Source organism: Terrapene carolina, unplaced genomic scaffold, assembly GCF_002925995.2.
Source record: "Terrapene carolina triunguis isolate 2854851 unplaced genomic scaffold, T_m_triunguis-2.0 Scaffold395, whole genome shotgun sequence".
NCBI lineage: Eukaryota > Metazoa > Chordata > Testudines > Emydidae > Terrapene > Terrapene triunguis.
The window spans coordinates 504,708-529,524 of NW_020664746.1; the positions used below are offsets into that span (position 1 = coordinate 504,708).

A 24,817-nucleotide genomic window follows, 5' to 3' on the forward strand; every position below is an offset into this window, starting at 1 on the left:
AGAGCAGCTAGTGAATCCTCTGCTGTGCTTGTGCAGTGACTCTCTGGTTAGACCAAGTTTGGGGTGAATTTTAGTGACACAGATACAAGCATTGGTTGATGAGAGACTTAACAAGGGCAGGAACTGTGCTGTCTCCCCTGTGCTGCACTGAGGTTTATTTAGTGTCAAATCACAGTATAACTGTTCAAAGCACTTTCAGGGAGGAGAAACGTTTACTACAAAAGCACAAGGCAGTGCGTAAAGCACCAATTTAGACCTGCAATGCTCTTGCTAAGTAAGATGTTAAGCATTAAAACAAAACAGTATTAATCTCCAGGGGAAAGGACTCGGGGGAAAAAACATCCTGGGAAAGTATCTTGTACACATGGTATCTGATGAATACACCTTTCTATGGCTCAAGCTTACTGTATAAGGGATAATATTTCCCTGGTATTTAAAGTTGTTACAGCTGGACTTAACATAGTAAATCTGATACTTCAGTGTCAGCTTTAAAAAACAAAAACAACAACAACAACAAACATTATTTCCAGTTAAAAGTAGTTAAAAGCCACCCAACACCTCACAGGACTCAGTAACCTGGGGCAACAGGTAAAGAACTTTTTATGATGATGCAGGATTTTCAAGAATGCTTGGTATGAACTGGTACAGAGAAAGGGAACAGAAACCTGCTGAATGCACCATCTTGGTGCCATTTGCTTTTGATAAGGATCTTTGAAGCTGGGTGTTCCCAGAGCAAAGGCCATCACTAGAAACAGATGCAACAGGACATGCTAGTGTGAAAAGGTTAATTTCATATCCAGGACTTCAGTTCTCCTCTCTAATTACATTAGTCTTATTTTTGCCCACACTGTCCCTCCCCAACCTCACTGCCCCCTTGGATGGCTTCGACAGAGTGTAGCCCAATGTTCTTTCCTTTTTTCCCGCCCAATCAGATCTGGAATGCAAAGACAGGGACATGATATATTCCCGTGGGCAAGAGGACATGGGACATGTGATGGTGCCATATGGAGAGTTACATACGACTGGAATTCAGGAAGCCCACACAATGTCCATGCAATATGCACAATGATCAAAACAAATATGTTTCTCTGCCCACTGAAAATTCAAAGGGTTTTCGTGGTGGAAGTGAAATACTTGCAAGGTAACGGAATCTGTTCTCCAGCTACTTCAGTTAGGTATTTACACATACAGAGCAAGCAAACTAGGCCAATTCCATAAACTGAGCAACTAAGCCATTAGCGAAATAAACTCTGATGGCCTACAGATGTGCTCTGGCAAAGGTAAATTACCAGGCTAGGGCAGCATGAGGTTTTAGCTTTGGTCTCAGGAAAAAGCCTATTTACATGACAATAGGGTTTTAGTTACATAACCACAGTTTATAGCAAAGCAGTAAAAGTATCCCACCCACAGCTTACTTCAATTAGAACCTCACACCTTATGGAAGAGCTTTGTAGACATTAATAGGGGTTAAAGCAATAGGGTTTTATACAAATTACCCTAAAAACCTATTGATTTAACTTAGGTTTTTCAACCCACCTGTAAAATTCCATAGCAGGGAGATATGAACGATCCTCTATCCATTCTATAGAATGGTCCAAGAAACCTACGGGTTTCTTGCCTGGTTTTACTGAAAAACAATGGAAAAACTCCCACTGACTTCAACTGGCCCAGGATTTCACACTGAGAGGTTCTAATTCTGTATTAAGTTCACAGCACTTTTCTATACAGGATGCAAAAGGGATATATTTGTTACTGTTAAAACAGATTGTCAAGCTGTAAGCCAAACTCCCTCTCTGGAGGTCAAAAGTCAGGTGCTCAGAATAAAGGCTGGTGGAGAAAACGTCAGTCCAAGAGAAGTTCCGCCCCCACCCCCAAGAGAACACACACTGAAACAGATGGAGACATTTGAAAGTAGGAGACTGCAAGCTCTTTTGGCCCAGGGCCATTCCTTATGTGCTCGAAGCATTTCTTCAGCTCCTAACACCTGCAGTATCTAGAAGTCAATAAGCAATGAGGAAGACAGCGCATCCAACAGCTACTATATTCTCTCCCCAAGAAGAGAAAGTTCAGTAGTGCCAACCCCAAGCATTCAAAAACCATGAGGCCCAGGCCCCAAAGAGTTGAGATTATTTTTAATAATAGATATTGGGGGCAGGTGGTGGTGGTGGGGGATTGCCTTCAGGTTCCTGAGCCCATAGGCTGCACTCAGGTCACGTTTGCAAGCTTTGCTCCCCATCCACAAGGGCTATAAACTTGCTTTTATTTGCATGAGGGTCTCCACCCTCGTTTAGTGCCCCAATTCCAACAGCTGGGCTTTAAGAAACGCACACCAAATATCGCCAGGCTCGCGATAAAAATCATGAGGGTTGGCAACACTGCAATTCTGGGAGCTTCTTGGGGCTGTTTATAAGTAGCACAAGCTTGCTTAGCTCTTGCCCAGAGCAGAAGGAAGTGAAGTGAGTCAGTAACTATTGGCACGGTGCATGGAGCACAGCATCATGGTGATGTATTACAACTTAAAATTCCTCAGCGCAGAATGTTGTAATGAGGACAACTCCATCCCCTAAAGTTCATGGAGTGTCCAAACTCAGCACTGTTTACACCTGTGGCCTGCAGCAGGCTTTCACTCTCACACTCCAGAACGCAGGGGCTTCTTTTCACTCAACTTTATATAGCTCAGGGGTTGCCAGGGACCAAAATAAGGGTGAATATTTAGTTTAAATGAACCTACTTCAGGGTCGGGAGCATTTTATACACTTTCCCCCGTGCAGAAGTTAGCTCCACAAACACCGCACGTAGCTGCCTACCAAAAATGAGGTAAAACCCTGACCCCCAAACATGGGAACTGCGAGGGCAGTGATTGGAGCTCACAGCAACGCTAAAAGCGGATGCTGCTGAATCCCAGGTTTCTTCACATCTTTTCTTTATTAATTCAGGAGCACTTGCTCTATCAGCTCAGTTAACGTCTCGATACTGGGGCCAGCACTGGAACATGGACTTCAGTCTATGGAGACTTCAGTGTCTGTGTTACGCAGGCTGCAGCTGTAACCCACACACCTTCGAGACAGAGATAAAATGAGTCTGCTCTACAGCCTTAGCTAACAGCCAGTAGCTCCTGCGGTAAAGGCTCATGCACTAAGCTCCAGAGGTCCCAGATGCGATCCCGCCCACCGACAACCAGCGTCGGTCAGCATTACACAGCAATAAGATACTGGGAGCGGAACGTGCCACCGACAGGGAGGCTGAATAAGTCATGACCACTGGCCGGGCAAAGCCCTGCAACGCCTCTACACTTGGGGCACTCCTTCATGCCACTCTCAGAACCCTGGGGAACCCCACTGCACTGCTGATAGGGCACAGCACTCAGATTTCCTTCCGCTGGAGTATTCCAACAGGGCTTTGCTCCTGCACTGACCGTCTGAGCCAAAAACACCGTAGGTTCTGCCTCTCTGGCTTCTGAACACCTCCAGGAGAAAAAGTTTTTACACCATTCTATTTACCAGAAATTTATGTTCTTAAAACAACAAAATAAACCCACCCCCATTTGGATGCAAACATTCCCCTGAAACGTTTGCAACCCAAAAGCTGCAGCCTTGTATTTGTTGCAAGAGAATCTTGGAAATGCTGTTGACGGAGGCTAGGCTCTTGGGTGGGTTTGTACTCAGGCAACTAGCCTGAGCAGCGACCACACAACTATTTTTGGTAACTAGCTGAATCAGAGCTGGCACATGTCTATCCAAGCAGGGAACTACACCTCCTAACTGCAGTGTAGACAGATGTAACTAAGAGTGGAACTGCCTGGCCTGTTTACTTCCTACGAGCCCAGTGAAACACAGGAGTATTTAAATGAACAGCATAAATGGTGAAAGACAAATGCCACTTGCAAATAACCAAAAATAGAACACTAGCCACCTAACAATGGACTGAGGTACAAGAAGATTTCTCCTCATGGGAGGTTTTGATACCGGGGTATCTTGTTTCGTTAGTTTCTAAAGGACTGTTTAATTTTAGTAGGTCAGCAGACAATGACACATTACTCAGTGCTTTGCAGAGAAAAGCAGAGCAAAGGGGAAAGGCAGAATTTCCTACAGGAAGGAAGGAAAGCTTCCTACGGAGGGAGGAGGTGGGAAGAACAAGCTGATGTTTCAGAAAACAGAGGCCAATAAATAAATCAGGCTGACTAGTTAAAGTGAGGGGAAGCTGAAGGAGGTAGAAATGGAGTGGGGAAGGTACAGAGCAGTGGTTTTCAAACTTTTTTTCTGGCGACCCAGTTGAAGAAAATTGTTGATGCCCACGACCCAACAGAGCTGGGGATGAGGGGTTTGAGATGTGGGAGGGGCTCAGGGCTGGGGGGCAGGCCCTGGGGTAGGGGTGCAGATGAGGGGTTTGGGGTGCAGGAGAGGGCTCTGGGTGTGGGGGGCTCAGGGCTGGGGCAGGGGGTTGGGGTGTGGGAGGGGGTCAGGGCTCTGGGCTGGGGGTGCAGGGTCTCGGGTGGGGCCAGGGATGAGGGGTTTGGGGTACAGGAATGGGCTGGGGATTGGGGCGTGGGGTTACCTTGGGCGGCTCCCGGTCAGCGGCGCAGCTGGGGTGCAGAGGCAGGCTTTCCGCCCGTCCTGGCACCGCAAACTGCGCTGTGCCCCAGAAGCAGCCAGCAGCAGGTCCAGCTCCTAGGTGGAGGCGCACAAGCAGCTCCGCACAGCTCTTGCCTGCAGGCACCGCCCCCCAGCTCCCATTGACCGGCGTGCAGAGCCGGGGCTCGGGCAGCCTAGGAGCCAGCCCTGCTGCTGGACACTTCCGGGGCGCATTGCGGTGTCAGACCATGTAGGGACTAGCCTGCCTTAGCCAGGCAGCATGGCTGACGGGACTTTTAATGGCCAGAGCTGCCGCAACCCAGTGCCTTACATTCCGCGACCCACTACTGGGTCGCGACCCGCAGTTTGAAAACCACTGGTATAGAGTAAGACAAGTCTGGTCTCTAATCCTGAGCTTGTCGATTTGTTTGACTTTTTGATTTCTGGAAAAGTCACAGTGTCAGTGGACTCCCTGAATTCCCTCACGAGGATGTTTGCCTTTCACTTTCCTGGAAGGTTAGAGATTTATTTTGATGCTTGAACCTAACGTGACACTTAAAACGAAGATCAGTTGCCATCTGAATGCTAGTTCTCAAGACAACGTGCAAGCCGTCTTCCCTTCAGAGTTGCAGTGCTCATGAAAAGGAGGGTTTGAGGCTCACATTTAAGAGCTCAAATGCTGCACATTTAACCTTGATTTATGGCAAGCCACAGGAGACAGGGAGAACGTTAGTGCGCTTCTCAGAAAGGACACTGATACATGCTGGCACGACAGGCTTCGGTCTGGGTTGCATCCTAGCACACACTCTAACGTGAAGCAAGAGACCCTGGCTTTAGCATTTCATCTCTCAGATGCCAGTGACCTGACCAGCTAGCAGAGTCCCACATTCAGATTTCAGAAGCCACTAGTTTAAGTTTAACAGTGAGGGTAATTAATCACTGGAACAATTTTCCAAGGGTCGTAGTGGATTTTCTGTTATGGGCAATTTTTAAATCAAGATTGGATATTTTCCCTCAAAGACATGCTCTAGTTCAAACAGGAATTATTTCAGGGAAGTCACATGGCTTGTGCTACCAGGAGGTCAGACTAGATCAGAGTGGTCCCTTCTGGCCTATAATCTATGAATAGAGAGTCTTCAGGAATCTGCTGGGAGGCTGTGAAGATGCTTGAGGGGGAGGGCATTAAGATTGCTCGGGAACACAGCATCTTGCACGCTTATGGTTTGACATTATAGCTGTGAAGGCTTCTAGGGCCACACAGATGTAGTTGCAAGAAGGGGCAGCTGTACTGGCAGATGTGAACAGAGAGGGAACAGAATACATTGGTGAAAGATCTACATACACCCCAATTTCTGGAGCCCCATACAGGCATCCTCACTGACACGTACACCACAGTCTGAATCCAGCAGGGAAAGGGGAATCCTTCTCTAGCACCACAACCCCTTCTACCCTCCCTGCAGCCACACGCTGAATATCAGAGGGTTTTCCTCTAACACAAGGGGAATGATTACTAAGTAGTGTATGTTGACAGAGAAGGGGTGGGGGGCGGGAGTGTACCATTATGGAGCTGTTCTTCCAGTTTTATGGTAACTGGCCACTGAAGTAACCAGTTTGATTGCATTTTATATTACAGCAACAGAATGCCCAGAAGATTTAAGCATATATGCAAGAAGGCTCATTCCAGGTGAGGGCTTTCCACATTTCCTGGAGCTAAGTTCTTAGCATCAGTTCCTAGTGTACCACAGAAGCCTAAACTGCAAAAATGACTCATGCCGTTTAGAAACCTGTCCAGATTCCTCTTAAATCAGGTTCCATGATAAGAGGGGCTGGGTGGAGAATTGGGGAGCGGGGGGAGAAAATGGGCTTTTAAACCTTTTTGTAATCTCCAACAGGAAAACGAGGCTCTTGCCCTACATGAGCACTTGTGAATGGACAGAACATACAACCACTGCGGTGTTTTTCCTAAGGAGAGGGTCTCGGGCGCTTGTCCGGGCTGTTCCTAAGCAGCTCGTCCAATGAGAAGGAGGAGGGAGACCCGGTGACTATGAGAAGTGTCTAGTGCACACTTTGTGCCTTGCTTGCAACTCCCAGAGACTTTCAGAATGTCAGAGGCTCTACGGAGGTTGCTTTGACATGAGCCAGTGTGTTTTGCCTTCCCAGCACAGCATGGAGAGAATGAAGAATGTACAAAAGAGGGGATGGCATGCAGGAACAACCTCTTACCCACAGTTTGCTGTCATGATAAAATGCTCCCAGGAGCTTGACAATGTATGGGTGATCACAGGTCGCCAAGATTTCAATCTCCACCATATAATCCTCCAGTTCCTCGTCACTCTTAGCCTCGATGACTTTTGCAGCAGCTAATGCCCCTGTCTCCTTATTCTTGGCCTGTAATGTAAAACCCACAGTAAGTACATGGACCTAAGGAAAAAAGAAGATGAGGCTTTGGTGTTAACCCAGTCTCCATTCTCCCAGTTCTCACCCTCAACTCCTTTAGGAAGTGCCTGCTATAAAAGTGGGGAGAATGTGCAGATGCAGCTTTGCTACACAGACCCAGGGATAGGATTACTGATGTAAGGTGACAAAAATCCTTCTTACCTTTCTCCAGTTTCTTCGTCACCGCCACTTCACTGCAGGAGGGAAGATGCTTTTCAAGAAGTCAAGAGACAGACCCCATCAATGTTACCGTGAAGGAGTTGGAAGCTAAGACTGCCCTATAGCATAAGATGTAATGGCCTGATTTTCAAAAGTCCTACGGGATCCACAAATCCCCTTGGTTTTGGCGGGAACTGCAGTGCTCAGCATATCTGAAAACGCTCAGACCATAAACAGTTACAAAGCAAAGCCTCCTGCTGTATAGCTCTGAACCAGCTCCAGTCTTGGAATTTTCCCCTGCCCCCTATACATGCTTAGCATTTGCCAATGTAGCTGTGCATAATGGAGATGGGGCCCTCAGGTAGCTGTTTGGTGGTGGTGAAAACAGGGCAAAGCCGCAGCAGAAGTTAAATCTAACTTTCCTTGACAAGCTAGCACCTTATGTTTTATTGATCTTTGTTGCCATGGCACTTCTGGAAGCCTTAGATCAAGTTGGGGAAGACATGAGATATACTCCCCTGCCCACATCCTCCAGAGGGCTTATTTAACCAATGATAAGGGCCAGATATACTAGCAACAGCTTTGTTTATCTCAACCTGAACCACATCAGCTGAAGTGTTCCTCCCCTGGTTCTCCTTCCCTCCCTGCTTCTTAAATCAGATCAGCGTGCAGAGTAACTGAAGCAGCCAGAAATGACACTCAAATTGCAAGCATGTCTCTCACCAACAGAAGTTGGTCCAATAAAAGATATTACCTCACCCACCTTGTCACTCAAATTGTTGTCACTCTCAGTCAAGAGAAACATGCTCTAATTGACACTTGCATCCATTATACTGCATGCTACCAGTGAGGGGAAATGCCAACATATGCAAATGGTCAGTATGGTCTTCTCTTTCCACACAAAGCATCAGCCTCCATCACACCAGCATCTGTGATCTGAACTACCCTGCCCCCAACGCAATACTGCCTAGGGACTAAGGTATAATCCCCAAACTACAGACAGTTCAGGGGTGTGTTGAGACAGATCTGTACCTTTGTCCAAATGCAAGTGATTATACGATCAACTTCAGCTTTAAAGGAGGAGGGGCTGAGGAAACGGGAGTGACCACTTCCATATCAGGTCCCCAAAGAGCTATTTAAAATCAATGTGCTGAACAGTCTGTTTTCTATGAAGACAATAATCATAGAACTGGAAGGGACCTTGAGAGGTCATCTAGTCCAGTCCCTTGAACTCAAGGCAGGACTAAGTATTATCTAGACCATCCCTGAAAGGTATTTGTCCAACCTGCTCTTAAAAATCCCCAATGATGGAGATTCCACAACCTCCCTAGGCAATTTATTCCAGTGCTTAACCACTCTGACAGTTAGGAAGTTTTTCCTAATGTCCAACCTAAACCTCCCTTGCTGCAATTTAAGCCCATTGCTTCTTGTGCTATGCTCAGAGGTTAAGAAGAACAATTTTTCTCCCTCCTCCTTGTAACAACCTTTTATGTACTTGAAAACTATTATCATGTCCCTCTCAGTCTTCTCTTCTTCTGACTAAACAAAACCTAATTTTTCCAATCTTCCCTCACAGATCATGTTTTCTAGACCTTTAATCATTTTTGTTGCTCTTCTCTGTACTTACTCCAATTTGTTCACATCTTTCCTGAAATGTGGCGCCCAGAACTGGACACAATACTCCAGTTGAGGCCTAATCGGCGCGGAGTAGAGCAGAATTACTTCTCATGTCTTGCTTACAACACTCCTACGAATACATCCCAGAATGATGTTTGCTTTTTTTGCAACAGCGTTACACTGTTGACTCTCATTTAGCTTGTGATCCACTGTGACCCCCAGATCCCTTTCCGCAGTACTCCTTCCTAGCAGGGCTGGCTCCAGGCACCAGAGCAGCAAGCAGGTGCCTGGGGCGGCTAATGAAGAGGGGCGGCACATTCGGCTCTTCGTCGGCAGGTCCCTTAGTCCGTCTCAGAGGGAAGGACCTGCCGCCGAAGAATGAAGCGGCGCGATGGAGCTGCCACCGATTGTGATCGCGGCTTCCCCCCGCCGCTTGGGGCGGCAAAAACCCTGGAGCCGGCCCTGCTTCCTAGGCAGTCATTTCCCATTTTGCATGTGTGCAACTGTTTATTCCTTCCTAAATGGAGTACTTTGCATTTGTCCTTATTGAATTTCATCCTATTTACTTCAGACCATTTCTCCAGTTTGTCCAGATCATTTTGAATTTTAATCCTAAACTCCAAAGCATTTGCAACCCCTCCCAGCTTGGTATCGTCCTCAAAACTTTGAGTGTACTCTTTATGCCTTTATCTAAATCATTGATGAAGATATTGAACAGAACCAGACCCAGAACTGATCCCTGCAGGACCCCACTCGTTATGCCCTTCCAGCTTGACTGTGAACCACTGACGACTACTCTGGGAACGATTTTCCCAAACAGTTCTGCACCCACCTTATAGTAGCTCCATCTAGGTTGTATTTCCCTAGTTTGTTTATGAGAAGGTCATGCGAGACAGTATCAAAAGCCTTACTAAAGTCAAGATATACCACATCTACCACTTCCCCCCATCCACAAGGCTTGTTAGCCTGTCAAAGGCGGCTATCAGGTTGGTTTTACACAATTTGTTTTTGACAAATCCATGCTGACTGTTACTTATAATGAGGAAAGGGTCTGAGCAGTGGATGCATTTTAGTAACTGAAGCCACATACACACTGCTGCTCTCTAAGGAGGTTATTGACAGGGTGGTTCCTCTGTTTGCAGCCATGCCGTGCCAGCAGCAGGCTGCTTGAACATCCATCCAGGAATGTTTGCAGCATTGTTTTTCATATTACTTTGCCCTTCCCAAGGCCCCAGAAATAATTTAAGAGACTGAAGTCAACAAATGCATTATGTTAGCCAAGCCACTTGTTAACAATTGACAGACATTGGTCTCCCAGCCAAGCCAACCGCTCTACAAAGGCAATGGTAACAGTGACACACCAGGCACTTAAACATCTGCCTGACTGATGTGTCCAATACACAGGGCACAAAGCTGGGCATAGGACGCGTGTGGGGGAGGGGGGTCTGACAATGCATTTTTCTGCTCACATGCCCAATGGCAGCTTGTTCCCACTCCCTGAGACATCCATTCCTCCCCTCTCTCCTGTGTTCTTCTCCCTCTCCTCCCCAGAAGCCAGAGTGCTCTCAGCAGCAGCTCAAAATTCTTCAGAGTCCCACCCTCCAGGGTGCAGTGTGGGGCGTCACAGATCAGGATGTTAGTCAATTTCACTTGGCTGGCAGTACATTTGCTTTAGTCTGCTCTGAATGTGAGTGTCCATAGAAAAAAGCTTCCCTATAAGGCATAGGACTGCTAGCATTCTTCACCCAAAGGGGAAGGGACTGGCTATTGGCTATCTGACTCAGGAAGTCACACCCTGCACAAAGACTGTTTTCACAATTTCACAGAATCAGCAGTTTGAGGGGTAGTAGAAATCCCTCTTAAGTCACCCAGTCTATTTCCCTGTCAAGGCAAGGGTTCTCCCTATGGTGCATTTCCTAGTGCTCTGTCCACTTTGTTTTTAAGTGTCCCATCTACACTGTATGTTTACCCCTCCATCTGAACAAGCAGGGAAACTTGGTGCAGAGTACTCTAGGCAGGCAGGCAACTGCTTTCATACAAGAGTTTGGCGTGATGCATTCAGCCATGACCTGAGAGAAGGGGAAAGCCACATTTCTGTGTTATTGTTTGAAAGGGAAATGCTGGCAGGCTCCAATTATGATCTACCTTGTTGCTTTCTCTTTTTATGTATCTGTTTGGAAGGCCTATGCAGAGAGCTTAGAAAAGGATTAGTTCCCAGCATAAACAAAGTAGGTCCAGCTGAATCAGTCTCTCTCAATATATGGTTGTATCATCTAAACTGAGTAAGTGGCCTGGCAGAGGATAAAAGAATGGAGGGGAAACTGCATGAAGCGTGGAGAGAGTTCACAGTAGAAGAAAGTAAAGTCTTCTCTCTCCAAACGACGTATTTGTACTCTAGCAGTTTTAGAAGAATCCAGCACTTGCTGACCCAAGTTGAGGATGAAGTGGGTGGTGACCCCATTTCCATTAGGACATGTAAAACTAGCTTGAGGTTGGAACAATTACAAGGTGCCTCTAATTTTTTCCTCTTAAGTTTTAAAGAATGAATTACCACCAGGACACTGAAAAGCGATGGGCGGGTAAGTGGACCGGTGGGAGACACAGGAAAGTGCTGCCTTCCAAATAGAGTTCTTTCAAAAGAATGGACAATAATGACTGTACAGAGCAAGAATAAATACCCCCATAGAGCCTCTGTGTGCGTTAGAGGCTGGTGGAGATCTGGGAGAGGAAGTATGTGCTGTGAGAAAAGGTGTGGCTTCCCTTTGTGGTTACAACACTACGCATGCACTTCCCCTCTGATCAAGGCCAGTCAAACTCAACATCCTCCAGTGCCCCGATGCACTTGAGAAGCACCCAGAGACCCTGCACTCAGCTGTCCTCAGCAGTGGCGTTGTTTATAGCTACAGTCCTTGAATTCCAGACGGGTTCTCCTGGCAAGAGGGGACATGGATCACCATGAATCACATCCAATCTATTTTAATGATGAGCCTGAACCAAACTCCCCAAACTTGGAGGGGTCCTCTTAGTTCAGATCCAAGGCAAGAGAGTCCATCTGCATCTCTAATACCATTGCCTCTCCTCCATGCTAGGGGCGAGGCCCGTTCCAGCCCTACATTTCTATGAGTCTGCTGAATAACCTTCTCTGGTGCATGCATGCTCTCATGTGTTACACACCTCGCATCAAAATACTGGGTCCTGTCCACCCCTCCCCCCCGCCCCACTCTATGCATTTGCTTTCTAGGGCTTCCCACCCTCATGAACCCAAATCCTCTTCTCTCCCCACTCCAAGATGGAAGCCAGAGTGCATTTAGAGGACTGTACTAGTCACTTTAGAAGCACCAGAAAGCCCCACCAGTAAGCATTCAGAGCATCATGCAATTCAAAAACATTCATTTTCATGTGCAGCAGCCCATTTACAATATAAATATCAGAGAGTAGAAGATGAGCATTCAGCAGGTGTGAAGGGAAGCCTGCTTGCAAAAGGGGGGGGGGGGGCCGAGGGTGTTTTTCCACAGACTACTCCAGGGAGATGTATCTGCAGTGCAGTTGCCATCCCTCAGTGGCACTGCTGACTTCTGCAATTAGTTCCACGAACAGAGTTTCACTTGTGCAGGGAGCCAGAAGGCCTAGATGGAACGCCCTGCCTCCCTGCCAGCTTTCTCTCTCTCTCTCTCTTTTATTTATTTATTTATTTTTTTGGAAGAGAGGGTCACCAGATAAAGCCTCCTTTTGGCAGGCATTTAGAAGGTGCATTTGTAGCACAGCATCCCCTCTAATTTCCGATTTGCACTGAGGTGCCATATGCAGTGCACGGAGCAACGAGGGGTGGGGAAGGGACCCCTGCCCTCTCCTAGGTGCTTAGTTGTCAAGCCCTCCCCCGTCCCCCATCCCCTGGCCCGTATTCCACAGCAAGGGGCCTTTGCTCTGATGCAGTGGATAGGAATTCTGGGGAAGTTCTGAATTTTTTAAAGGGATATTATTGACGTAAATATGATATTTACTACCATGGCCAGGAACATGAGCCATTGCACTAGTGTAATTTTATATTGAAAATTAAGATTGATGAGGCAGAACGTTGCACTGAAAATGCAGAACCACACTGCAGAAGTTGCAGGGATCTAGCCAAAAGGTTTGACTCTGAAGCACAATTCTCCCCCCAAGGAATGGGTTCTATGGCCGATTCCACAGCCCTGCTGGTCATACTAGGCATGGTGACACATCCCACTGGCAGAAAGAGAGAGAGTGCTCAGAGCACCTGTGTTCTGACCCAAGGGAAAAACCTCAGAGCATGGACACAATAGCCCAACTTACAAAACTGGCCATGGCACTACCAGAAACTTGCTAGCAGAGACCTACAGGACACCCTTGCTAGAGAGACTTCAACCATGTTAAATGTTTCTTAGAAGCTTGACAGCACTGAAGAGTTGGAGATTAGGCAGATTTGAGCAGGAGGTCTGTTCCCAGCTTGACCACTAACTGTGGGTGAAGTCTGGGCAAGCCACTTCCCTCTCTGCCTCAGTTTGCCCAACAGTAAAAAGACTGCAAGGCCTCATGAAATCAGGGCTTGCAAAGCAGCTCAAACCCCCCAGAGGAACAGTCTCCATTCCAGTGAGGGGTGTTACTATGACTAACAGGCTGAGTAACAACAGAGCAACCCCCTGTTACAGTCTCCCTCTGGGTATGAGCCATTCTTATTCAGAAAACGGGATGTTTTAGGAAACTATATGCTTATGTATCCGTTTAGATTGAATACTTAACGCAGTACTTGTGTGGGCTGGAAACTCCTCAGGGCAGGGACGTCTCCCCTGGCTTGTATCTAGCCAAACCCAGTCAGCACTAATGGACTAGCACACAATGGCCTAAGACTCAAAGTGCACAGCCCTATTAAACAGATTAAACAGACAAAATTAAGGGGCGCAAGCTAAAGGGCTGTTTGAGCCAGATGGGCCAGCTGCAGGTTTTTAATTGCAGTGTAGACAAACCCAAGGAGACTTTAAGGTGGTCCCCAATCGGGTTAACAGCACAGGAACTGCTAGCTTTCCAACCAGGCGTTGTACTTTAGGCAGCACTGAAGCAGTTACATTTTTGACCATCTCAGCTTCCTCTTCTCTTCTCCCCATTAATGGAAGTAGGAGACTACTGGTATCGATTCAGGGAAGACGAGGCTGGAGCTGCTCAACAGCAGAGACAGAAAGAGCAGAGCCCTCTCTCCTCCATTGCCTGCAGGCCAGCTGGGGCAGAGAAGGCAGATTTACTGAACACTGCTTGAGGAAGTTACAAAGTCACATTTCAGAGGAAGTCTGCATAAGAGCAGATAACTTTCTGAGCCAGTAGTCAGAGCACCTGCTGCTCCGATTTCAAACCCAGCAAACCAGTGACTCAAGAAAGGGAATCTGTATATCGAAACTAGTACTGCCCTGTGGGCCCACTGCTATGAATAAGCAGCACTAAACACCACGCTTTTCAGAGGGTCTCAAAGTGCTTCACAAAAGGACACTAATTCCCCCTGCTTTCCAGGGGGAAACTGAGGCAGAGAGGCAAAATGATTTACCCAAGACCACACAGGTCAGTAGCAGAGCTGGAAACTGAATTCAGGTTTCTGGACTGGGAGTCTAACCCCTATGCACTGAACTACGCTGCCTTCCCCAAGTGACTGCACTGGAGAGGCCAAATCCAAATCTGCTACAGTCAGGTGAGTTTTCTTCTACAGAGCTCCACATACTCACTCCAGATCTGAATTTGGCAGTAGGTCTTCCTACTACACGAGCTTTAGAAAAATGTGCTATACTATAGCATACACCTCAGAATTACACTATAAATCACATTTACAATCCCACTACAGGTCTGGAATTTAAGGCAATTGTTTCCAGTCACGTTTATAAGAATATTTTGCACTTATACCATCCCCTTGTATCCTTGAAGTTAGAGCTACTATTACCTGCCAACTTCATCCATACTGTGCTGAACGACACATCTACACCTACACAGTCTGACAGCTGTATCATGTATCCTCAAACCACCCACCCAATCTAGAAAGCAGCTTTCAGGATGCCGGATACATGCAGACCATACCATCAGACTTGGGCTGTGTTCTGGTATGCAGCATTTCTGTAACTTATGGCTGGCCATTTCCCTGAACTCTGCTTGCTGGAGTTTTGCTAGGCATGACATAATACAACATGGACATAGATTGGTTTCACTATCTGGAAGCAAGTGGGTCACATGCTTGCACTGCTATCCATGGAACTACAATTCAGATTTAGAAGACAGACCAGTGATAATTTAAAGTTTCAAGCCAGCTTCTGATCTCAATTGCCATGTAATAGATCAGAATCTGCCCCACAGATACTGAGGGGAAGGGAGTGTGGGAGGGAAATCACGTGAAGGTAGACTGAAAACCAAACTAACAATTATATTTAAGGAATCTGTGTCCTTCTAAGTTTCTGACCTTGAAGCCAGGACAATATTCCTAATAGCAATGAGAACGCACATCTCCAGGCTGAGTAACTGAAGCTATATCACTCTCTACAAACTGCCAGCTGTAAGAAAAGGGTCATTAAATGTAACTTCTCTACAGCCTTGTGTTACGCGTAATCTGGCACCAGCACTGGCTCCCTCTGCGGCCTTGGGCAAATACAACTTTCTGCCTCAGTTTCCCTCTCTGTAAAATGTATCATAGGGGGGTTGTTTTTTAGGGGTGGAGGGCACTGAGAAAGCATCAGAATGGATCAATGTTGGTAAAGCACTGTATACGCATTTACTGCTTGAGCCATGCATTAGGATTGATGAGGAAAGCATTTTGGACTATGGTGACCTACTGCTCTATTTTATGAGGCAGATTTCTTAAACAGCAAAACTGTTTGGAGTTCACCACTCCAAAAGAAAGTATAGTTTAGCCACCAATCCACTGTCTTCAGCACACATCTCCCCAACTATAAGGGTTCCAGAGAAGGAACATCAGCCAGCTATCCAGCCAGAAAAAAATGCTGGAATATGGAGAAATAGGAAACTAAAAAGCATTTCTGCCCTCAGGTAAAATACTCTCAGCCGTTCAACATTTAAAGAGCTAGCAGCATGTCAGAAGCAGTCAGTTTTTCCACTGAAGTTCACCAACATAAGAGACCTTCAAGAACTCAGCAGATGAATGCCCAGATGCCAAGAATATAAACTGCCTGATTATGAACCACAGCAACTTATTCAAAAGTGCATCAAGTTGCGTCTTTAAGCCCACACTCAAGGCCATTTTACCCCAAGGTAAATTTATCCCTAGACTGCTGCTTAACACTGAAAAAAGCAGAGCTGCCAGTGGGGTGCCCAGATTGTATTGATGAGCGATGGATGGAATTATTAGGGTGACCAGATGTCCCAATTTTATAGGGACAGTCCCGATTTTGGGGTCTTTTTCTTATATAGGATCCTATTACCCTCCAACCCCGTCCCGATTTTTCACACTTGCTGTCTGGTCACCCTAGATTATAGCCCTGGTATTTGAAATCCTAAATGCTTTTATGACCAGCACCCACCTTGCTGGAGATTAAGCAGCTGAGACTGACATCTTTTAAAAAGAGTAAATGCAAAAGCAAGATAGGAGCATGCACCTACCACTGGAAAATTTATCAACTAAAAGTCACCCACTGAAGCACATCTACAGAACCAAGCAAAGGATCAGAATCTAAGGTTACAAGGCAAGAAGAGGATTTCGTTGTAGTTGTAGAGAGAGAGGTGGCTGCCAGACATGTTACAGCTGAACACACTGGGAATACCCAGAGCAACAGAACATATTTATAGGATTACACGCAAGAGGCAGAGGCAAAAAGTTATTGCTGAGGTTATGGACATAAGGAATAAAGACTGAATATTGTAGAAGAAAGGATCTCTACCAATGACTATGTACAAGAAATGTCCAAGCTTCTTCCTACACGTGGCCTCCCCACCAGCGAAGGCAAAAGGTCGGTCTGGATTCCAGTAAAAACAACATTGTAGAATGCAGAAGTGGAAATACTGGATTGCACAAAACCTAGTCTAAGTGAAAGGCCAAAGAGATCATCGTCTTTGTGTCTGAATCACCTCATGAGCCATTGCAAAATTCAGAGGCTGACGAATCCATCCTAGAACTATTCGAAGGATGCATAATGAACATGCTCCCAGAGGCCAGGTCTTGCTGTCCATTGAAAGAGAAGGGAGTCATGGAATGGAGGTGATGTAAGGATAAGGCTCCAAGTGAACTTACTCTTTTTCATTATAAAAGGAGAAATCACTTCTGAAAGCATGGGTTTTTTTTAGAACAAAGCTTTATCAGTACTATAGCACATTCATTCTTCCTCTATTTGCTTGTCAGCACTTCCAAATTACCCACTTGCTCCTCCCAAAGCAAAGGCTGATCTTTCTAACATTATATTGGAATAACATCACCCCATTTTCAGGGTGAAGTCTGCATTTTCTATCACTTCTTCCCTCCCACTCCCCCCCCAAAAGGTTCTTCTCTGTGTTGAGAGGAGTTTGACGCTTCAAATCTCTTTGAACTGGAAGTCCAGTGACTTTGTTTAAAACAAACAGAGTGTATGTTTATCCTCCCTCATCAAACGCTGCATTTCCGGGTTGATAATTTCGATAACAAGACTTTGCATGCAACATGGTCACATTGTGTAGATCTGGTAATTGCTCGTTCAGATATTTCTCAGGGACAACACAATGGTTAATTGCTTTCAAATGAACTCAGCCTGAGCTGTCTGCATCAATAAATTAACGCACTATAGAGAAGCTAGAGTTAATGTTCATATAACAGTCAAATAATCAATGACAGCTGAAATTAGTTTCCTAGCTGACAAGCCCCATAGAGTCACTTAGGTTTGTCACAATAAATGATGCATTTTTATACCCTCTGAACTCAGTGTTTGGGACCACCCAGCAGAGCGCTATGACAAACAGGCAGAGACAGAGATACTAAAAAGGTCAGGGCTGCAGAATGAAGCGCTATGGATGCAACAAGAGACTCGTGGGATTCCCAGCACTCTGCTGGGAGGCGCCATGGCACAGGTGACTAAACTCGCGCTGGGAGGGCAGAGAGGCTGATCTGGGAGCGAAACACTGAACTCCACAACAAGAACTCGCTTACCATTGGCAGGGGAGAAGAGATAGACCCCAATACCCATTAGCTGTTGCTTTTTAAGAGGACTCCCCAGCCCACTCCACTGAGTGGTGGAACTAAACACTTGTTAACACCTGGTAGCAAAATGAGACCTTGACTGACATTACCCAACTCTTTGCATGCAATGACGTTGGTCATTCATGTCCTTTGTCATGTTTGTGTAAGCAGGAAAATGGAGTGGTGGGCACAACCACTGTGCCAGGTGACTATGAACCCATTTTTGTACAAAGGCAGTGAAAATCCTGGCCCTATCCCAATCAGTGAGAAAACTCCAAATGACCTCAACAGTCTGAGGTTTTCACCCAACATGTCACCCTCATTCTAACCTCGCTAACTCTACCAAAGCAACATGCTGGCAATGCTGAGTGAGCCAGACAGCGTGTGCGCGTTAGGTTCTTACCTACATTCAGCTGAGCCACTAGGGCTTCAGATCTCTAGTACAAGAGTTGACCAATAAATTCTCCTAAGGGAGATGTTCCACCCACAGGAGGAAGAGGAGGGGGAAGTACTTTCCTGTAAAAGGGGATTCAAGGGTTGCTTTATGAGGAATTTTATACAAACGATTGTAAGATTTAAGGTGCAAATGCCCAGTCATTCCCTCCGCACATGAAAGGAGGAAGATTAATAGCACTGGGTAGGAACCTGCCTTAGGACAACGAGAAACATTGGCATCACAGGCCTGATTTGTATTTCCTTCCTACCCCTCTTCAAAGGCAAGTCAGCATAGAGGTTCAACACTGACTACTATTTTGAGCCTACTGGAAATGAGGCCTACATAGATAGGCTCATTAGCTCTCTTCATCACCCCACCTCCCTACTTCTAAAAACGCCACCCTAAACTATTAGCAGGCTAGACCTCGTAAAGTTTTACCCTAAACCAGAAAGAGGAAACCTTATTCTACCCAGCAGCCATTGCTGCCCCAGCACACACATACAAGTGCTTTCATTTCTGTTCACATGTTCTTATTTGTGCCGCAAAGCTCACCAATGTAAAGCCTTCTCCCTTGTTCTTGGACCGCTGTATCAAGTTATGGTGACCACCACTGACCTGCATAACTCTGCCTCTCTCTGAACAAGCATTAAGCTGGGAGCTTAACAACACGTTTCAATGTAAGGCTCCGTCTAATCGACTCTTTCCTCAGTCTCCTTGGCATGCTTCCTTCCCCACTATCCCCATCCTTGTTTACTTATGCCAAGTCCTGCAGTGCTTCATTTGGCACTAGATTCACTGGGAGAGAAATGGAGTGCACCATAAATCATGTGCAACGACTGCTCCAATTACCAGGCTATGGGTGAGGGAGGGTAGCGTGTTTCCAGGGTCTATCTTGCTACTGGAAGAGACATTTGAGAGAGAGAGAGAGAGAGAGAGAGAGAGAGAGAGAGAGAGAGAGAGTGTGTGTGTGTGTGTAAAAAGCTCTGTCTGATCCTTAGCAGGATGGAAGGAAAAGTGTTTTCCTAAGGGAAGGTGTGGGGAGGGAGGGAAGAGAAGCTGAGCAGAGAGTTAGTGATACCTCACTTTTCAATAGCACTGTTTAACCACAGTTTATCAGTCCTCACGGATTGACAGACCAAGGTGTCATCTGTAAAATGAAGAAACTGAGGCAGGCAAGATAACGTCACACAGCGCTTCTGAGACAAAGGAGCCCAAGTCTGTGGCCCAATAGTCCTAGGTGGTAAGCACTAGCTGAGGCACAACTCCTACATGAAATGCATAAGCAAAAGCTTTCAGCCCACTCACTGTGTGTGATGTAGAGCCTTCTGGTAAACATGGTGCAACATACTGGGTTCTGTCCCATTAATGTAATTTCAGCCAGGATTAGAAAAACCACTGTCCAACTCTTAATGAGTTGCACCAAGATCGGTTACTCCGGCAACCATGGAAACTTTTTGGAAGGATTAGGGGGAAAGAAGTGGTTTGGAAAACAAATTGTGAAATGTTAATGAGAAGCAGAAACACTTCCCCCAGCTTTGCAGACTAGGTGCAATAAGAAGTCACATAGTCAGAGAGATCAGCCTATGGCTGTGGATCTCCCAGCTCCAAAATATCACAAGGACAAGCAAATAACATGATCGAAGCATGATGCAAGACCCTGACACACGCGTGTTTCCTCACAGAGGGCTGAAGGAGAACCCAGCATCATTTCTCCTGGAGAGTGGATGAGAGACTAAAAGGATTAAAGCAGTGGCACATCAGACAAAGATGGGTGGCAACAACAGGCCTTTAAGGACTAGCTCAGTATTGCTTCTCGCTCACCAGCTTGTGCCCATATGCCATGGCGCTGAGTGCATCAGAAGTGGCAAGGCCAACCAGCTGACTTTTTCTTTGTTGATACTTTTAAAGTGCTGCCCTGCAGCATCTTGCTCATGAGCCTTCTGCTCACCTCCTATTTTTGAGTGGGTATGGGGAAGCGTGACTAGCAAATGGATTTATCTGATCATGCATCTGCTCCTTCCCAGGGGGCCCCTTGTTGCTTTGAAGCAGGGGGAAGGGATAGAGAAGATTTAAGAGCCAAGGATCCACTAAACAAGAATCCCCCCAAGTCTCCTGGAGATATTCAGCCAGCATAGACCCAAGAGCTTTGTAACACTGTGCACTGCTCACTATTAACCTCTTCCTCCCCGGGGAGGAAGCCTGCCTGCTTCAGTCCAACCCACAGCCGTGGTTTGTCAAAAAGCCTTAAAGGCTAAAAGAAAAAAACATGCGACCACTTGTTGGAGGTTTCCTAGCAACTTTCTACATTGAGCTGGGTGCAGAGGAAGCTCACAGCTGAGCAGCGGGTTGAATAGCTGGTGTGAGTCAGTGCCAGGGAATGGGGCTTAGGCAGCCAAGACTACAGTATTTTGGGGCACGTTTTGTTCAGCCTTTTTGCGACATGCCAGAAATGCGTCAGATCAACCGGGCCTGTGTAGGGAAAAAATTAGCCCTTCACTTTCCTATCTCCGCAATTAGAAACCCAACAATCATTGCTGGTGTACTGAGCTTGTGAATTGCTTCTGCCCTACAGCACAGATCCTCTTGAAGGACTTCGTTGATGGAGACAGAGGTGGCATGCTTGAACCTGCTTGCAAATGTTACACGAAACTCAATACAGACAACAACGCAAACACTTTAGAAGTTCCAGCACACACGCACTTTGCCCAGCAGGTCCTCCGGGACCTCCTCCGTGTGCAGTTTCAGTAACTATTTCCAAGCTACAGGAATGCCAGGCAAAAGTGTCTCAAGTTAGGTTAACTAAATACTTTTGCATAAGATCACAGGTAGCCACTGAGGAAGTGAACACAAAAGCAATAGAATGCTATTACAGCTGACAAGAGATGTTTTATGGCCTTTCTACTTTGTGAAGTGGCTGCTTTGGGAGCTGTTTTTCTGTAAGTAAGTCAATTGAAACATAAGAAATTGGACTGACTTAGACTCCACTTCCAAGCGGAAGCAGTTCCCTCAATATTCTCCTCACAAATGGCAGACTGCCCCTCCGTGACCCCACATCGCTGTGAGAGCACTGGGATACAATGCTCAGGCATTGCTTCAGAGGCGAGGGAGCTGGGGGGGTCGTCTTAACTGAGAACTAAGCAAAGCTGGGAAATGGGAATGAAGTTTAAGACCAATGTCAGGCCAGAGAAGCTAGACTGTGAATGCTCCAGTCAGTTAAGCAGGGGCTTTTGCTACTTTAATACCATATGCATCTCACCCTTTAAACCCTCCAATACCTTAAGCATGCCAGTGCCAAAGCTACATCACTTTAAGAGAAATGTTTGCTGAAACTTAGCACAAGTGATAAAAGACCTTGGGTAAAGTTGTCAAAAAGTGACTTAGGCACTTAAGTTAAAAACCCACTGAAAGTCAGTGGGTGCCTAAGTCACTTAGATTTTTTTGAATATGGTATCCATGTTTTAATCCAAGTCTTCAGTTGCAGAACCGTTTGAGAGATTGGGGGCTCTATACGCAGAGCGGGATAAGAGTAGTGCTTAGAGCCCTATGTGGGGATCCTGGCCACACTGAATTCAATGTGAGTTTTCCCTTTGATCTTAATGGGACCAGGATGTCATCCATAGTGGTTGTATTTGTAGGGCCACTAGGATGCTGACACCCATTTACTAAGAAAGAAGCAACTTCTTCCCCTGCCCCCTTTTAAATGGAAAATAACCCCCTTGCTGTTCGAAGAGACAAGGCCAAAATTAACAGGCCAAAATGTGACCTTACAAAACATGCAAATATTTTGTGAATGTTTTATGATACAGTTGGAAAACTATTGGGGTTTTTTAGAACGGCCAGCAACTTAGAAACTTAACGTGCAGGTCGGTAAAACTGCATGGAGAGATATTAGTGGAATCAGGCCCGAGTTACCGAAATCCACCCCGAAGTCAGAGAGCTGCAGTTTTAATTAGTGAGCACTGAGGCAGGCAGGAGAGGAAACAGTCCAAGCACTTCTAATGTATCTATCACCATGGGATCCAGGCACAACCTGCAGCTATATGCTGCATAGTAAATATGCGGTTTTATTTTCATTCTCTTTCCTCAGACCAAGTTTTAAACAGTAGTTATATTCTCCAGGGTACATAATATTACGCACCTTACTGCCATCACAGACTGAATAATTAGAATGGATTTTTTTTTTAAATTGAGGCGGAGAAAAAGAAAAAGAGGAAGCATATAACAATTTCTTTAGAAAGGAGACACTAATTTGTGTCCCTGAAGTTGCAATCAGATAGCTTCTGGGGTTGAGTGGGGCGGAATAATATCTATATAGAACATTTTACTGAAAGCCCTTGGATCAGGAATTCAAATTAATGAATTCTGTTTGCTGCAAAACTGGCATTGCAACTGCAAGCAGCAGGATAGACCGCACTATTGAAGGGGACATCCTGTCCACACCCTGCCACAGGCAAGTGTTATCAGGGGAGTAGGTGTTCTCCTCTGAGCTACTGGAACACAGTGATAGCATTTCATAAGAGGCATAAACACAGCAAAGCAATCCCATGATTAAATACAGCAAGTTCTAAGGGAAGAAGTCTTTAGACATGTGCCTGTCGGCTTGTACATGCACTCCTAACTAGCCCCTTTGATATTCGTGCAACTGCTTGCCACAGTAAGCACTACACCGAACAGTATTTGCAAGATGGAACTGCTGGATCAGGGCTCAGCGTCTCCTTTACAGGTTAGACAACACCACTACTGATGCCCCTGAGATGACTATCCAGAGGAGCCAGCTCAGCTGCCTGAAGTTGAAGCAACTAGCTCCATTCCAGAAAACTAAAAGTCAATGGAGCCATGGCTGTAAGTTTTAGAAGACTTGTCTTAGTGCAGCCATAGTGAAGAGCATGAATAATCCAGGATCACAATCAAACTTTTTTCCTCTAGTAATCATTTCCTTTGGAAAAGGGCTGTGGTTTTAAAATCCTACAATTATCCTTTGTATTTATAGGTCTCCAAATCTAGAGGTTTTGCAGGCTGCAGAGACCCCTTAATATAAACTGAATAGCATTCACAGCTAATGAAGGCTTCCTGTAGCTACAGGCCTGCTTTTACAGGGCCTGATCCAAAAGACAGAAAGGCTCCCATTGTCTTCAGTGGATTTTGGATCAGACCAATAGCAAAGTGTGTTTGAAAGGTCACATTTCCATCTGACAATGCAGTACCCACACTACAGTTACTTATAACACCACACCAGAGATTACAACAACTGACAGTTAGAGGGAAACTGCTTCTCACCCCTCGTCCACCCCTGCCACTTTGCAGCTTTATTCCTGTGTGTGTAGAGTGTTTCCCTGTTTCCCCTTTACAGCCAGGTTCTCCTTTGCTATACAGATCTCTCTAGGCATGAGAAGGAGAATCCCAGTAATTTTCATTTGACTGGAGAATTCTTTATGATTCAACATGTGCTATTTAGAAGGGCACTGTCAAACTATTTTTTTTAATGAATCATTTAAAACAATCAAGTTGTCAGGGGCCCTTAAAGTTACTGATACAATGTTGACAAAAGTAGGAAACTACTTCAAAGATTCAGAGTAGCAGCCGTGTTAGTCTGTATCCGCAAAAAGAACAGGAGTACTTGTGGCACCTTAGAGACTAACTGTAGCCCACGAAAGCTTATGCTCTAATAAATTTGTTAGTCTCTAAGGTGCCACAAGTACTCCTTTACTTCAAAGTTGGTCAGCTTCACATGTAGGAAGTTCTCCCTCCTCCACCATAACAACAAAAACCTTACTAAAACCAAAACTTGAATGTTGCCCATTTTTTCTTTTACCAAACTTTTTAAGTTTGCTCCTGAGTTGAACCTTGCTAGTTGTTTCAGCCAGGAGCAAGATGTTGATGCATTTAAAACACGCGCACACCGTATGCTCAGATACTATGGTGATGGGCATAGTATAAGAATTGAAAGAGGGTAAGATACAACTGCAGGCAAACTGTACCATAATACTGCATGCTCATGCAAGAGGTAAGTAAAATACTTTGTACACTAACCTAATGCAAACATCTGATTCCTCATAATAAATGTGTTGTTTGGACAAGGAGTCTGAAACTACTTGCTTGTGTACACAGCAAGATGTGTCTGAAGTCTCAGAGAGTGATTTCAAGTGTTTTCTATATCTTGACTAGCTGCAATGTGTATGTGTGTGTGTGTGTACACAAATGAACACGAACAATAAGGCATGCCTAAACATTTCACATCAGCATCCTGTGCAAGGCCATTTTGCTACACACACCCATAACTCTTAGCTCCAGATTCCAGCGTTAATTTAGAAGATGGGGAAGGGAAGAGAACAGATGGATTAAATCCTGCTTAGTGGCACAGAGGGCTGCGTCTCTATAACAATGCTGCCGTCTAGTTTCTAAATGTAGGGTTACCATACGTCCGGATTTTCCCGGACATGTCCGGCTTTTTGG

General features: G+C 45.8%; 1 protein-coding gene across 1 annotated transcript in view; it reads right to left on the reverse strand.

Moving 5' to 3' along the window:
* The window catches only part of STK10 (serine/threonine kinase 10), a 77,945-nt gene that overhangs the window by 51,786 nt on the left and 1,342 nt on the right, over nucleotides 1–24,817 (reverse strand). The window contains exon 2 of the mRNA XM_026658058.2: nucleotides 6,795–6,959. Coding sequence (XP_026513843.1) covers nucleotides 6,795–6,959 — 165 coding nt within the window. The remainder of the gene's footprint in view (nucleotides 1–6,794; nucleotides 6,960–24,817) is intronic.